At 42.9% G+C, this 16,823-nt stretch overlaps 2 protein-coding genes across 5 annotated transcripts in view; one reads left to right on the forward strand and one right to left on the reverse strand.

The window, feature by feature from the left end:
• The window catches only part of LOC105831006 (forkhead box protein O), a 156,540-nt gene extending 153,325 nt beyond the window's left edge, over positions 1 to 3,215 (reverse strand). For all 4 annotated transcript variants that reach the window (XR_004963480.1, XR_004963479.1, XR_004963481.1 and 1 more), the window contains exon 1: positions 2,731 to 3,215. Coding sequence is in view for 1 of the 4 variants with exons in the window: in XM_036287629.1 (XP_036143522.1) it covers positions 2,731 to 3,201 (471 nt within the window). In the remaining 3 variants the exon portion in view is untranslated. The remainder of the gene's footprint in view (positions 1 to 2,730) is intronic.
• Positions 3,216 to 9,658: 6,443 nt separating this feature from the next.
• Positions 9,659 to 16,823, forward strand: part of LOC105829959 (mucin-17) — an 86,601-nt gene continuing 79,436 nt past the window's right edge. The window contains exon 1 of the mRNA XM_036286765.1: positions 9,659 to 11,297. Within this exon, the coding sequence (XP_036142658.1) occupies positions 11,009 to 11,297 (289 nt within the window). The 5' untranslated portion in view covers positions 9,659 to 11,008. The remainder of the gene's footprint in view (positions 11,298 to 16,823) is intronic.

Raw genomic sequence — 16,823 nt, forward strand, 5'->3', positions numbered from 1 at the left:
GAATTGCAATAACTTCCTCCATAGCTCAGCTAACGTAGCGCTCAAAATAACTTTACTACCTTAACTGTTGCAAATCGTAAACGTAGACGACTCTTTGCGGTAGTATCGACTTTACTTTTTTCTCTGAAGTCGTCAAAAATGTCTTGCCAGATTTAAACTTAGAATTAGTGCCAAACAGTACAAGTGCCAAACTCGGCGAGGTTATAGAGTAAAGAACGTACATTTTTGCTTTCCATACTACATCGAAATTGCAACAAAATTAATGTAAGGCACAAATAATGCATTATTAAATAAAAATTAAATTTAAAAATTAAATTAAAAAAAATATATTTAGAGGCTTCTGATACTCTAGACGTATATTATTTCAGCTGTGATACTTGAATCATTATAAACAATAAGGAACATGATAGAGAATTTCTATTTTATTATTTAATCAAAAAAAATTAATTGACAAATATAACCTTACGTAAATAAAAATTTCTTTAAAGAACTTGTATTACTTGTATAATTTCAATAAAATTTTTGGTGTTTTATTTATTATAAATTATATTTTTTAAATACTGTATTTAAAAAATGTTAAGAACTGGGAAATAAGCTACTCGTCTACATCAGATAATCACGAAATAATGAAAGATGTTTAAGAAAGGCTATTAAATTAAATGACAAATTTGGAACACGGAGAAATATTTTTTATTTTAAACAAATTTCTTTCTTTTTTTAAGCGGTTTGAAGTGTTGCCCGAACAAAGTAGATTCACACGTAATTCAGACGTAATTTATGAAGAAGAATATTAACTATCACACATTACACGCAACTTCAAGCTCCCATGATTGAATTACTACAAATTTGGCTGCCAATTAGCGATACACGCCGCAGCGAAATACGTAAAACGATACATCTCGTCTGTCGTACGCAATGTGTAACGCCGAGCTTTGCCGAGCCAGAAGCTCCAGCTTTATAATTATAAACACTATAATACATTATTAACGTTTTAATTATGCGCGTGCCGCGCTAAATAGTTCAACATAAACATTCACTTTGCAGTTCTAACATTTTGTCCGACTCATATTTGCATTACATTCGTTTTAATGTCATTAAAAGATCAACTGTCGTTTTATATATATGCGAGGTATTTTATTATTAATTAATAATTAATAACTCATGGGACTACTAGCACTTGTTTTAAAATTCCGTTTCAAATGTTCCGACAATCAGTTATTTCGTTTCATTATTTTTACGATAATAATTATAGCTTTTTATCTTTCGCGAGAGATTGTATCATAATAAAAATACAATGTCATAATTTTAAAGCTTATAATGTGCACATATAATCTATGTAAATAGATTTGGTTGTAGAAGAAAGAAGCACTCGATGTATTATCTCTCCTTTATCTCCTCTGATAAATTTGTTTCTTATCAACAGTAAAAGAACGTAGTGCTTTTCCAAACTACTCGAGATAACGCAACCGCGTTTCCATTAATTAAAAAAAAGTGTAAGAATATAAGAGAACGTAAGTAATATTTTTACAATCTGAGAACAATCTAAAAAAAAATGTCATCGTTCCAAAGACCAACGTATCACACGCGCATCTCTTGCGTTGCCGATTAAATTAGCGCTAGCTTAAATTAAACTTGGAAATAAAATACATTAAATTAAATCCAGAATTAACTCACGAGATGCGTTGAATTAAAAAAATCAGTTTTTGCTGCATAGACTTGAGCAATAATTAATATAAATTTTAATTAACATAAAGTTAGACAAATTAATTAGACAAAGAGATACCACAGTATACCCTTTCATCATTATTTTATCATTACACCACTAAAAGTACCAAGTTTAAAAACGCGCTAATTACTGAAATAGAAGTCTCTCTCTCTCCCTCCCCCCTCCCTCTCTCTCTCTCTCTCTCTCCCTCTCTGAAACATCCGTTCGTAATGCAATCGCGTAACGTGAATCATCAAAAATATCGTTACGTGCGCATAAATTCCAGGCGGATGAATTCTCGCGAGTCTAACCTTCGTGCTGTCGCGTGTCACGATTGTTTCCGTACGGACGACGCCGAAACGGAAGTCTTCATGCCGCTGTAAACGTGACTCCGAGCTGCGACTTCGGCTCGCATTCATGTCGCGCGTGTTACCTCGAACTCGGTTACCCGATTCCCGTCCGCGTGATAAAAATCGCGCGGTTCTTGCATTAAATGAAACCCCAATCGGAGCCACACTTTGGGAACGTGGACGTGTGGTGTTTGCCGCGGTTTTTATCGCATTTCACATTTGAGTCATCGGTTTTATTTTAGGACGAAAATTTTTTTCATTATATTATGTACGTTGCTCGATTCTCTTTGTTAAAGAGAATCGTCTTGGCGGAGCGACGAGGCGATATGATATCATTAAAGTGGAATTAACGTTGACACGAGCTCTCCGCCACATTTCGTCACCGTCTCTCTCATCCTGATGTATATCACTTTTTATTTTTAAAAGGCACACGTGCACGTCTCTCGAAAAACCGAGAGATTTAACGTTGAACGGTTTCCCATCGCGGTTCACGTCCCTGATCTAAGACACGTTTCAGGAAAAGCGGCATCTCAATGTTGCGACTTAAATTAGATCTTGGCAAACCCCGGAGCCCGGGCCTGCCCCTCGGAGGGGCAGAGGCGTTTACTAAACGCAAACTCGAGAGAGAGAAAGAGAGAGAAAGAATGCGAGAAACGCAAAAGTTCCAGCACTTACCTTCCAACCGGCGCTGCTGTTGTTGTCGCCCTTGTCTTTGAAGTAGGACACGTTCTGGACCATCCACTCGTAGATCTGCGAGAGGGTGAGCCGCTGGTCGGGCGCGCTGGTGATCGCCTGGGTGATCAGGTCGGCGTAGCTCAGGTTGCCCCAGGCGTTCCTCCTCGACGAGTTCTTCTTCACCGGCAGCAGGCCCTGGGCGAGCTGCGCCTGATGGGGCGGCGTGCCGCCCTCGGCGCCCTCCTTCGCGGCCGGCGCGTTACCCTCCACATAGCCCTCCGGCCGCGGTAGCGGCCATGTGTTGGACCGCGCGCGGGTCTGCGGCTCGAATCCGGTCTCCAGATCCGGCGACGTCGAGAACTCGAACGAGACGCCCTTCTTCTGCGCCTGCTGTTGCTGTTGTTGCTGGTGCTGCTGCTGCGACGGGTTCATCGACCCTCCCGTCGCGGTGACCGGCACCGAATCCATCATGTTCACCACCGGTCCGTCCTGCAAACTTGGATGAGATTCGCGATCGAGCGCGGGACCGGCGAAGACCGGTGGTTGACAGTCTTCGGTGGTCTCGGCCAACCGGAAAAGATCCGTTCGCGCGCGAAGATCGAGAGAGGCTCGACCAGTCAAGTTTTGCGTTTTGCGTCGCTCACACACTGCCACTGCGATCGTGTGCACAGACGCGGCCTTCGTACGTGTCCCCCGCCTTGGATGAGATGAAGGCTTCGCAGCAGCGTCGAGTCAGTTTGTTGCCACTGCCGCTGCTGCTGCTGCTGCTGCTACTGCTGCTGAAGCTGCTGCTGCTGCTGCTGCCACCACCGTCGTCGTCCTCGTCGTCTCTCAAAAGTTTCTCTCCCGTCGACACTTGGAGTTCTTCGACATATCACCGGGTTGAACTGGGACCGATCGGCCGCGGGAGCGTAGTCGACGCTCACGACGCCGGGAGACGACGCTCCGTGCCGAGCGACGACGTTCGGCACAGGTTCGCGGGAAACGGCGGGATCGGCTGGCGACCGTGCGCTCGCGTTCGACTGCCGACGGCGGTGAACCAACTGAGGATTCCGACGGAAGCCGTTCTGCGTGCCGAAAGAGCGCGCGCGAGCCAAGCGAGCGAGCGAGAGAGCGTAGGAGAGGAGCGCGACAACGGCGGCGGCGAGACGGCGAGGGGGACGAGCGAGGAGGAAGAAGGAGAGACGGAGATAGAGTGGCCGGAACGGCGCGTAGCACGGCAGAGCGGAGCGGAAAGAGAGAGAAAGAGAGAGAGAGAGAAGAAAGGAGGGAGAAAGAGAGCGAGCGCGCGCGAAACAGATAGGCGCTCGGCGCGGCGGAGAGAGGAAGCAGACCACGTGGTCAAACTGTGTTTACAAGCCGTGCCGTCCGGGGGTCACGTGGCCATGTTTTGATAGGAACTTGGCCCGCCGCACGAGCGGGTAGATCTGCCGCGCTCTACGTCGTCGTCGTTGTCGTCGCTGCTGCTGCTGCTGCTGACAACGATGGCTGCTGTACGACGGCGCGATTTTCGGTAGAGACCGCCGACGGCGCGATCACGATGGCGACGTTGGTGATGATGGTGGCGGCGGCAGCGGCGGCGACGGCGGTGGTGGTAGTGGTGGTGGTGACCTTTGGTGCCCTCGTTGCCTTTGGGAGACCGTTCCCCCCGATATCTCTCATGGATACTCCCGGATCCTCCGCGCTGTCCGCTCCGCGCGCGAGGCCTTTCTTCCCGCGATCGGAGCTTCTCGATTTCCGTACACGTGGACGATGTAACGACAATGACGACGACGACGACGACGACGACGAGTCCGGTCCGTCCGGTCGTCCGGCCTCCCTGGGTCGCCGTCCGTAGTCCGTGATTCGTGGTCGTCGCAATCGACCGGAGCAGGTGAGCGGCGGATCTGCGAACGCGAATGTCAGTCGCTCGCTTCGTGACTCTTGGAAAAACGACAACAATTCGTCGCACGTACTAGGTGGGAAAGAAAACCTATTCACTACATACAACTTGCCGGCAAGGCAGCGCGGCGCATACTGGCGAATTCCTCCGGCCGGCGCTCGGAACCGACCGAGCGGAGCCGAAGTTACAGAGAAGCGAATTTGCGACGCCTGTCGCCGCACTTCGGCGCACCGATCGTCCGACGGCGTGGCACGTGAGAGGGAATGAGAGAAAAAGAGAGAGAGAGAGAGAAAGAGTGAGAGAGGATGGGAGAGGAACGAGGAAGATAGCCGCGTGAGTGCTCTCGACGAGCGAGAGGGAGATGCACGGAGGGGAGGGGAGGATACTCCAAAGTGGCGTAGCTGGTGGGTGTCTCGGTGGCCTCGGCGGTGGGGGTAAGACAGCCGGGGTGGGAGACTCACGATAGTGGGGGAAGTAGAGAAGGACGAATGGGGGCGAGAGAGATGGCTATAAATTGCAACTTTGTGCAACGTAAAGGGGAGTGGGAGATGAACGAGGAACAAGGACGGTAAGTCGCGGAGTGACTCGGGAGCGGGAGAGGGACAAGAAAGCGCGATGGAAGGAGGGAGAGTGCAGCGTGCTCTCGTCTAACGGGTGGGCGGGAAAAGGGGTATACGCTGTACCCCGGGGGTTAGGCATCGCCACTGCGCGCACAACCCGCGAGGAGGGAATTTGCACGCGGTGTATCTCTCTCCTCTCCCCCCCCCTCTCTCTCTCTCTCTCCCCCCCTTTATCTCTCTCTTTCCTCCTCCTTTCCCTCGTCCTCCTCCGCCTCGTCATTCTCCCTCTATCCTATCTCTCTTCTCAACCCCGTTTCTCCTCCCGCCATTCCGCCGCGATCGTCCTACGTTCTCTCGGCTCGATTTTGCGGCAACCCTTCCGGTACTTTTTCGTATCGCTGCTCTGCGACTTGTAGAATCCGAAGATTCCCAACGGCCGATCGAAATAACTCGGCCTGTTGTTTTCGGTCTGCGTGCCTATCGAATGGTACAGCGTCCTCCGAAAGCCGTGGAACATTCCTGAATACGTTCGCGAAACATTGTTGCATCGCGGCGGCGACGGCGACGGCCCGGATGCGAATTCTTCGTCCAAGTATTTGGCGAAAAAAATTCAAGTATAGTCCCCTTTTTCACGCTCGTAATCGCATAAAGTTCCGAATGATTGTTTTCGCGGCAGAAATATATCTCTCTCACGTTTTTATCCCTTACGTTGAGAACTGTGCGCATCAAAAAAGATGGGAATAGAAAATTAAGAAAGGGATTTTTAACACAGGATTTTTCGCTTACCTCAGACCAAAAATGAACGATATTACAAACGAGCAAACTGTCACAAACTATTTTTACAATCAATATTAAGAATTCACTCGAATAGAAACTGAAGTGTTCGTCTGAATAAATCCAAATCTCAAAGAACTTCACGAGAAATTTAGGATTTTTTTCAAAGTTTGTGCATGCGTTTTATTTGTAAATACAATTGCCTCCTTTTTAAGTGATTCATTCCTGATTCAAAAATAGAATCCCGAAGACGATTGAGACGCACATATCTCAAGTAACTGCAACTTTTTCTAACCCCCGTAGCTATTTCTGACACGTTCCGTCGAGGTCATACGCCAAAGTATCCAAAGAAGCTGTTTGCTCGCCCTCAAAGATAGACCGTCAATTAAATGCACTTTCTGTCACAACAGATTCTCGGGTACTTTTTGCGCGCTCTTAATTATTCACCGATTCCCCGATGTTGTCAGGCCGAATAAACTCCGAAAACCCTCCGCCGTCCTTCAATTCGGCCATTGTCCGAGGTCTGTTGACATAAATCCCACGCGCTGAAGATATCCCCCGTCCATAAAAAGAAGTCGGCAGTGCCGTCGTCGAAAGGGCAGGTAAATCCGGCCATTGCAACCCGGTTGAAACAAGAAACGACGTGGCTGGTGGTGGCGGCGGCCAAACACGTACGCATACGCGTGTACATATCCGTGTCGTCCTGTGCGGGCAGTCCCGGCTAACTTAAGGGGTACTGTCACCGTGCGTAATTATGCACTCTGAACCTTCGATTGTCCGGCGGATATCCCCCGATGCACCCATTGCTCAATGTTGTTTGCGCGTGAGCTAAAAACAGCGTGACCGTAGCTCACAGCGTCCGTGCGCGTATGTACAACTGCGCGAACACGCAGAGTGGCTAAAAATAGAAGATGAATGGATTCTTAAGGACTACCTGATCGGGTAATTGTGCAAACAATTTGGACTACTACAACGACGAACCGTAGCATGATTGCAAATTATACTTGCATAATGGGCTGTATTAGTTTAAGTTCGTTTGATTTATACCGACAATAAATTGCTCTACAACCCCGGGGTTCATTAATCCGGAAAAGGCCATGCTAAAGTAGCATATAGTACTGTGTGGAGAAAATGTAATTGCCGGTACGCGAAAACCCAATGGGAAAAAATCCGAGCGACATGTTGACACGTGATCCCAATATTGAATTTTTTTTTAATTCCAAAAAAAATATAAAAAGTATGCATTTTATGTTAGTACAATAACGATACAATAAAATTTTTAATTTGTCGAGTTCTTAAGCTATTTTATCCGAGTTTCCGTTTTTGATTGAAGTTTCCTATTCAAGTGCAATAAATTTTCTATTCAATTATTTCTTTTTTTTTTTGGTAATCATAATGTTTAAGGGTATTCATTTGATAATTACAATCGTTTTCGTACAAGATTTTAAAGGACATGATGTAATAATGACGGATGAATTAAAAGTTACGAAACATGCAAAGTTTTGGACGTTTCTAGATTTTTATTTCGACTGTACCCTCTCATGGGATCCCTTCGATTCATACCGATCCCTATAAGCATGCGTCTCCTTCGCACAGAGCTGAGATACGCGCTGGATAATAAAGAACTAAGGAACACGATTTTAGCATCCTTAAGTAGTCCGCAACCTAATCATTTTCAAGTACCACTCCGATTAAAACTGTCCAAAAAGACACGTAAAAAACATACAAAGCTGTTTACTTTAAAAGAACAGCATATAACTTGGACTTTTAAATTTTGTTCAGCTGCTCCATCGTGGCATATGTAATCTTATCATACTCTTAAATTCATTCAAATGAACACCATACACAGGCAATTGATTCTGAGTTTCGTACATGTTGATTAATGAGCTTTAAGCAGTGGCATGGATATCACAGACTCCCATATTTTCAGATTCTCATTCGCAAGATATTTAACATCACGGTGATGCCCATCTGGTTTTCATCTCATATTAACGTTAACCTACGTCATACACAGTACACGAATAAACAAATTAAACTCAGAATTCTGACGTCAACTTTGCAGTGCGAATACGAATTACTGCGTCTCAAAAAGTATGCTTTTCAGATTACTTTTTTTTAAATATCTGGTAATCAAGCCCAGACGATAGTTACTAAAGCTTTGATGAAATAATTTTACAATTAAATGTTCAATTAATATAACCAAACGCTAATTTTATTATTCTTGTAATTATCAAACGGTTGATTAATGTTATTATATTTGATAATATTATTACTAAATCTTACATCAATATGCTAAACAGAATACAACAGCTTAATAGTTAAGTTTAATCTCACTTTTTTCTCTAAACTTTTTTCTCAATGTACAAGATAGATATTACGTGATTTTATCATCAATCTATTATTTCAGTCACAATAATAACACTTGAGAGTCTCTCCACATTCCACAAAATTAGGGTTGTGGCACGTTTTACTGGCAATCGCTTATCCCGAAAGGTGGATCTTTCGGGATAAGGACGAGGAGAGTCATTTCGGGGCCCTAAATGCGAGACTTTATCGTGTGAAATTGCACATACGGAGAAAATTAAGGCGAAGTGAAAGAAAGCGCTAGCTGCCGGTAACCCTCGACCATTAGATTCTCCCAAAGGGAGGGGGAGGGAGGCGGCAAGGATAAGTTCGGACTATCAATTACATCAACCCAATTTCGGAGCTTACTTTACGCCGAATCGAATCCGGCTAGCCTGCTAAATTTGTTACGCTAACGAGCGTTGCACTCGTCGAGCTACCGCCGCCGTGTGTAACTTTTTGTTTAGTTGGCTATGAAAATAAACGCGAATTACGACGTTCGTTAACTCGATCGGCGGCTATCACGGGTCGATAGTTCGCGTATGCAGCGCGCATCTCGCGTTGCTAAGTTAGGATAGTGCAGTCGTCTATGAAGTTTCCACGAGGACGAACATGTAATTGGATAGTACGTGTATGTGTGTTTATTTGCATGTGTACTCATTTAATTAGTATCAGTAATTGGTAATTAAAATATAAGGAAGCTAAAATATGTAAAAAAGCCTCCGGCTCTTTGCAGTCATTTCAATTTTTATCAGTGTGTTATAGCGCTGTATATTATAACTTAGAAAATTCGTCCAAAGTAGCGCATCATGAAGAATTTGATCGGCGTTGCAATTTTATTAGTTTCCTGTGTGATATAAATGTCAGATGTCACTATTGAAGTAGTGCGCAAAGCATTCGCTAACAACTAATCGACCATATCATTTATATAAAGTAACGATTCTAATTATGGGTTATGTAAATTAAAATAATTTTCATTAATTTGTGTAAATTTAATGAACAAATATTTAAAAAGATTGTTTTAATAATCAAAATAAACTGCATATTATAATTATTATAAATTCAAAGAGAAATTATTATATATTCAATATTAGAGAACGTTTAAAAATGTTTATATATATGTAAGTCCTAATTAATAATGTACTTAGTTAAATGTACGTTAACGCACGTTATGTATATTTTTAATACATATTATTACATGTTAAAGTATTAAATACAATATTGGTTTTACATTTACATTATTATATAATGCATAAAATAATTTTTTTATTATTTTTGACTTTTTTCTCATAAGAAATGCAATAAATTAGCTTAAAAATTTTTATGAAGAACTTAATCTTTTCTTTATTTATTTCTGTTTGTAATTAGATTTAATTTATTGGTCACATTAACCCTCCGTAGGCAACCACATTTTTATTTACTCCGAAGGCAATTTGAGTCTTTTATGTCTAATCTATATTTTTTTAACTGTTCTAAACTTACAAATAATCTAAAAAAATTTGGGATTACGTTTCGACATCTTTGTTGCATTAAATCAGTTATTTAACTCAAATGTTAAAACTTTTATTCAATAAAAATTGAAATTTAACTAGTGAACTTTGAAAGTAAACTAGCGTTTTGTGTAAAAAAAGACTTAAATTGTCTACGGCAGATTAACATGCAATATGTGTATTATAGTATCTACCACGGAGGATAACTTGCTTGAGTTCAATTCCTCGATCTTCTTAGTTTCGAGTTATAAAATACGTAGATTTGAAGTTGCGTGGCTCTGAAGTTGGTGCTCCAATTCCTACATTATTCGTTGTTGGTCAAACGAAAATCACCTCGCGCAAAAACTATTCCTTTTATTATTAATATTTTATTATTCCAATGTCTTCTTCACTAAAAGTTATCAGTGCATCATTATAAATTTTTAATACGAAAAGTAATGATAAGAAAACACGTAGACCGACGCGTGAAAAAGAGATGACAAAATGACGTTTCATAACGGCAGCAGATACCATCGCGCGGCCATGTTGGTATCGGTAGATGCCGCTGGCGGTCTGTCTGGCTAGACAGCTGGTAAAGGCGCCTTTTACACGCGCGCTTGAATGGGAGAACCAGCCGGCTGCTCGGCGACTGGCTGCCGGACCGGCCGGCACTTCGCGTACCATCGTCGCGACGCGCGGTACATTCGCCGACCGACGTGCGCCGTCGTCACGCGTGTTCTCCGCGTCCCCCCTTTCCCATTCAAGCGCGAGTTTCGCGCCTTTCCCCCCCCCCTCCCTCCTCCGTAGGAAAAGTTCGCGTGTAAGAGTCTCGCAAGTGGCGGCGGTATTTTCGAAGGATCCGTCGCGAGAGATGCCGCGATCCACGCGCGACTTCCGAAATTCGTGACGCGCGCCGCGTGTTGCTCCGATCTCTCTCGCGAGGTCCGACAGGAGTGCGGAGTGAAAGTGTGCCGGAGGAAATAAGATAGGAAAAACAAGCTGCGGTAATAGAAGGATATACACGTGTGTGCGGCATGAGGTCGTGCCGGCGGCGGCACGGAGGACCCGCGGAAGGATTCGGCCGATCTCGCGGATCGGCGATGCGCCGGCGGTGCTCCGGTGATGAGGGGAATCGGCGTCGACGCAACTGAGGTGTGTTATGCAGCGCGAGTGCGGCCAATCGGGAATACATTACCCGCACCATCAGCTAGCAAGCCGCCGGCACCGCCGCCGTCGTCGTTGCCGTCGTGATGCCGTTTGTGATGCGAAAGATAGAGCCGCGGCACGTGTGCCGCGGCCACGTGCCGGCGGGTTCGCACCCGGGTTGGCCAGTGGGCGCCGAGCTCGAGGCGGTGGCGAACGGTGCCCTTACCAGCTCCCTGAAGCAGCTCGCCTCCCTCCTGACCGTCGCGGAGGACATCTTCGCGGGCCTCACCGCCGAGCTGGCCCAGGTCGCCGAGAGAAGCGGCCACCTGCGTCGCAAGCTCGACAAGGTCGAAGAGCGGCTCAGCACCGTCGACCCCAAGAAGATACCAGTCCGTGAGTAATTCCGAACGATCTGTTTACCTTGTTGAATTCGAGAGATAGCGCAATTGACGCCGGTTAGTTCCTTCCGATCGCCGACGGTGATTGCCGGGGGTGTAAAAATTAAATTATCCGAGAATGCAAGGAGAAAGTGGGAAGCGGATATCGCTACGCTTGTAGCGTGACCATGGAAACGGTCGTTGAACAAAGTTAGAAACTAAGTCAATTGCCGCGGGATAGGTGCTAGGTAACGCGAGGAAAATCAACGTGGGACGCACGCTCAAATTGCTCCAATTTCCTGCACGGGGAGAATTTTCTCTTAAAATTTACCCTCAAAATTTGGTAATTGTGGGAGAATGTGTGACCTCGAGGAATTTTGCTATACTTTTTAGTAAAATTTACTAGAAGCATAGTAAAATTTATTATACTTTTATAATGTACTAAAAATATAGTAAATTTTACTAAAAAGTATAGTAAAATTCCTCAAGGTCCACACGTTATCCTACAATTAGCAGATTTTGAGAGTAAATTTTAAGAGAAAATTCTCTCCGTGTAGGACAGCGATCTCGATACTTGCGATATTTTTCGTGTCATGAAACTCGAGGCAATTCCTTAAAATGTTTACGCTTCGACTACGATGCGACCTCAAGTTCAATCGAATCATAGGAGCTTCGAGCAGCTTTTGTTCTTTTGTATTTTCAAATCCTCGCATATTCTCCTTTAACGAAAATTTAACAAAAGTCTCATTTCTTCGTGAGACGATTTTAAACTAACGTCTCTCTCGTGGCGCTATTACTTTCGGCGATTCTTCGGCCTGTCTACTAAAAGAGGCGCTAAACAACAACACGTTCGTTCGATTTCACGGTGGTATTGCGGAGACGAGATGAGGATAAACAAGAATGAGAAAAGAGAGGCACGCAGTGGAGAGGCTTACGAGGTAAACGTTCTTGGTTACCTGGTCTGCACCGTGGGAAACGGATTGCGAAGTGTCCCAAAACTGAGTTTCACCTGGTCAGGATATATTAGCTCCTACCGATGGAGGCATAAAGAGCTCCTTATTCTCGGTCTAAGCATTTATCTCCGAGACAAGAAACGGGAGACTTAAAAAATGAGGTTACAAGGACCATTAATGAATCGTTTGAAGATATCAAGGCTGTTCACTTCAATCTCTGCAGATGTAATTATGGGCAGATTATGTCTGAGTTAATGGTTTTAAGAGGCCTGTCGGAATGTCTATGGAAAAACGAATCTTTAGTCATACTTGTTCATCTAAAAAAACTTAAAAAGAATATGTAAACTGATTAGGTTATTAAATTATCGACTTTGAAGATTTTTAATAGCCGATCAAATTGTGAATTATGAATTTTATGCGTAACGCTTAGAAATATGAAAATAAGGATTTTAAAATATGCATATCATGAAAAGAAATTACATTACGTAAGTCGTTTAAATTTTTCTACATTGAATGGATTTTTTTTCTATTTACGGCGCTTATGACAAGATAGAAAGCTTAAAAGTTGAATAATCGCGAGACATTATAACATTGTTAAAATCGTTTCGTTGAATTTAACATTTGAAAAGTTACAAATTCCGGTCACGCCTGAATGCGGCAGCGGATTGAAGAGCGCAATTGAAAGGCCGGAGAAAAAAGTTCTCACCGACCGAAATTGCTTTAGCTCTAGTTTAAGTATCATTGGCGCCGCCCGCGAGAAATTAACGTCAGGTTTGACTTGCAGTCGCTTTTTACGACGCACGCGATTTCCGTTGCTCCGAACAGCCGTAAAGCCAAGAAAGCTACAATTTATCACCGGGCGATTTTGCTGTAAAAACAACAATGTACAGTTCTTTCTAAGATTAGTGCCGACTTCTCTAAAGCGTGTCGACATATTTTGATCCTTTCCACTATTTTATGAAGACAGTTGCATCTTTACAAATACTTAGTTGCAACAGAAATTACGAGAAAGAAATCTCTTTTTATTTTTTTTAATGTTTTATTTTTATTTATATAGTAAATCTGAAAACCATACTTTTTTATATACTTTTTTAATTATAAAAGTAAATATAATATATAATGTAATGAACATAAAATGTTTCATGTTAATTCGCTTTAATTTACGTCAAAATGATCCGAATGAACAGAAACCGGTTTGCGATAATTACTGATATAAATTGCTTTGATTTACAAATAATAAAATCGCTTTTAGCTTCTGTCTAACGGCAGAAATTGCGATTGCGCTACTAGGAATGTTGTGTATAGCGAAATGTCGCAGTCGGGGTGGATGTTCATTCCATGGCTTCCATCGGCAAACAGCTGAGGCTTCTCTCTCCCTCCCAACCGTAGGGAGGATGCGCCTTCCACCCTTAGGGATCGTTCGTTCGGGCTCGTAAACGCCTATAGGAAAGAACCCGCGCTTTTTTCCAACTCCTCTCGTACCGCCTGAGTCCTGAGTCCTGCAGAGACGCTGTTCGCTGAGACAGCTGACTCAGGTAATCGGCCGCACAAACGGCGCCGGGCCTCGGATTCTTCTTCCCCGCGGGTCGGTGGGAATTTTAATTCCCAAGGGTGAAACAGGCTCCGTCGCCGCCGGGAAGAAGCAGATAAAATAACGTCTGCCGGGGTGTAATTTAATGCCGGTGCGCGCGTTTTTACGTCTCGAATGTATTCGATTTGCGAGAGGGCGAACGCGCGATATCAAAATTCATTTTCAAAAAATATTTCAGGCCCTCGACCTCTCGAGCTCTATGTCTCACTTAAATATAACTCACTACGACGAATAAATGTAATATATTTGTAATATATTTTTGCGTAATTTATCATTTATATATGAAATTGCAGCGAGACGCTTCGAAAGATTATTAAGACATCCGTTGCAGCACGATTTAATAATTTATTACGTCCGCTAGATAATATTCCTATGCGCCGCCGACATTTAACGTAACTTCTCCCGAAGCAACACGAGAGCCGCGCGGTTGAAAGTATGGCTATAGCCTTGAACCCTTCAGGCTCGAGTATCTCGCCAGGGATATCGCGGATCCTGGTGAAATCAGAATTTACGTTCTCGAGGGGACACCGAGGCCGTGACGAGGAAAGTAAAGGAGAGTGAAAGAGAGAAGGAGAAAGAGAGAAAATATTGACATAAACATATCACTTATATTACTAACTAGCAAATAAACTGTACAAATAAACTGTACGATATTATGGATACTTCATCCTGGAGCCACGAAGAATTTCTCATGTGTGCATTACATGTAGACATGTGCCCATGAGGTTCTATTTGGTTAAAGAGGAACGTACAAGCTTAAATCATTACTAACGTTTTTCTTACATAAAAAGTGCCATACACTTCCAATAAAATCAATGTTTAATGAAGCAATTAACTGTAGAGTGCTACTGTAGGTGAATTCTCATCCAGGTGCTAATTCAATTTTATTACAGTTTTTATTATTAAAAAATTCTGATAGTTTAATATAATATTGAATATTGAATAAGATTTTTTACATTACCGTGTTAATTTAGTTATTTTAACTTTGTATAATCTACAAAATTAGAAAAAAATCTAAAAAAAGTTCTTAAAAGAACTGTGAAAAAAATATGAATAGCACTCTAAGATTAAACTTAAAATAAGTAGTAAGGCAAAATATGTAAATTTTTATCTTTCCTTGGTTAACAGACAAATGGATTGTTTACACATCAAACAATGAGATCCGCGTGAACGTTCTATTAGACAAGCGTATATAAATTTAGGATTAGGATAATATTGATTTCGGAAATCTAATATCGTTAATGCAGTTCTGTAATATCGCGTCGAACGCATCGAGAGGATAGTCGACTGACTTCTGCGGAAATGGCCGTAAGCAGGATGTGGTTCGACCTGGTCGAGCAGGTTCACCAGCACTCCGAACTACGGGCGTGAACGGTTAGTTTGACGAGCTTCTCAGAAAAACCATCCCCGGCCCTGCGAAATAACATTCTTCTTTCTCGCTGTATTGACAGTTGTCTCTTGCTTTTCTTGTACTTGGAGAAACTTTTTCATTGCATAGAGAGACGGCACGACGAAGCAAATGGCTCTTTTTAGAGGCTCATTTACTAGGATTATCACGCGTTCTTTCGGACAGATATATTAGTTTTCACTTTTAATATTACATTTGAAAACACGCTGACAATTTATTAATTTTGTCGCATTATTGTTTTTCTCTCGAGGATGGAATGCTTGCCCAGGGGAACGTTTGAATGAATTTTTCACTTTCACGTGTTTTAAGCCGGTTCTTCATTTAGTATTAAATACGAAACTATGCGAAGCTACGCGCTTTCTTCTAGGTAAATATTTTAAATTTACCGCCACCAATTTAGGCAGAGTATGCAAGGTATAATCAAGCTTCTGCTAGCTTAAATAATCATATTTTAACGAAGGCATTAATTCATAAGCACGTTCTGCAACGTTTCCTCTTTTAAATTCATGATGGAACATGGAAATTTTACGTAGCTGCGGTACTTATGAAAGAACATGTGTCTCATTTTTAAATCATTCATAAAAGATTGATATAATCTAACAAGTGTAATTTAAATTACGGATATGGAATGTCCAGAACGAATCCGATAATTTTTGAAACTTGACTTTCTTTAAGAGATACAATTTAACTTGTTCTTAAAATAAATAAAACACTTTACAGTTATTATAAACATATGATTTACAAAATAAACAGATTTTTATACACGCTATTAATTCGTAATCTTATTAAAACTTGTACAAGCTTTTTAGGAATATTATGCTCGTTGTATAATTTTCTTCTGGTAACGTAAAATTTTCTACCATTGCCACTTGAGAGTTAAAGAGTTTCTCGCGTCAGCTGTTTGACTTTCTCCTTTCTACCCCCGTGAACCCCGCTGTGGATATCAGGCATGGACCCCCGTGTACGAATAATAATAACGCGCGCGGACGGAAATAAAAGTGGGCCGCGTCGGGCGCAACGGTCCGCGGCTGCAGCTACGTCTACGGTTTTTCATCGCCCCTCGTCGTTGCCACCTTTATTTCCTCGCCCGGCTTCTTACGCTTACTTCCGGTTGCCAGCTGGCAACGAAGAACTGGGAAGGGGGGCTCATCGAGGGGTGACGCAAACATGGGAGAGGTAGGCATCTACGCAAGGGGAACTTTCCCGCTTAATTTTAGCCGGCTTGACACCGAAGGCACGTGCTCCGAATAAAATTGCTCTTTAACGTGTTAGCGTACATAGCTACGGGAAAAGTTCGTTCCTGGGGCGATAAGGTTTGTCCGCCCCTATAGATACCGGCGAAATGTATTGGCTTATCTGCGGTGGAACATTGTCGGAAAGCAAAAGAGTTGGAAAATATATTTGAAAGAGAAATTCATAGAAATACATTTAAAAGATGTTGTGCGTTAAGTATTCATATATTATTAATCAGCATAGGCACTTAAATTGCAAAAATTTATTCAGTTGAATCTTACAAATGATTAGCGGACGAATATATGTAATAAGCACGTTAATTGAAAACAAATGTAGACGTTTCTAATTAAAAGTGAA

Source organism: Monomorium pharaonis, chromosome 5 (genome assembly GCF_013373865.1).
Source record: "Monomorium pharaonis isolate MP-MQ-018 chromosome 5, ASM1337386v2, whole genome shotgun sequence".
NCBI lineage: Eukaryota > Metazoa > Arthropoda > Insecta > Hymenoptera > Formicidae > Monomorium > Monomorium pharaonis.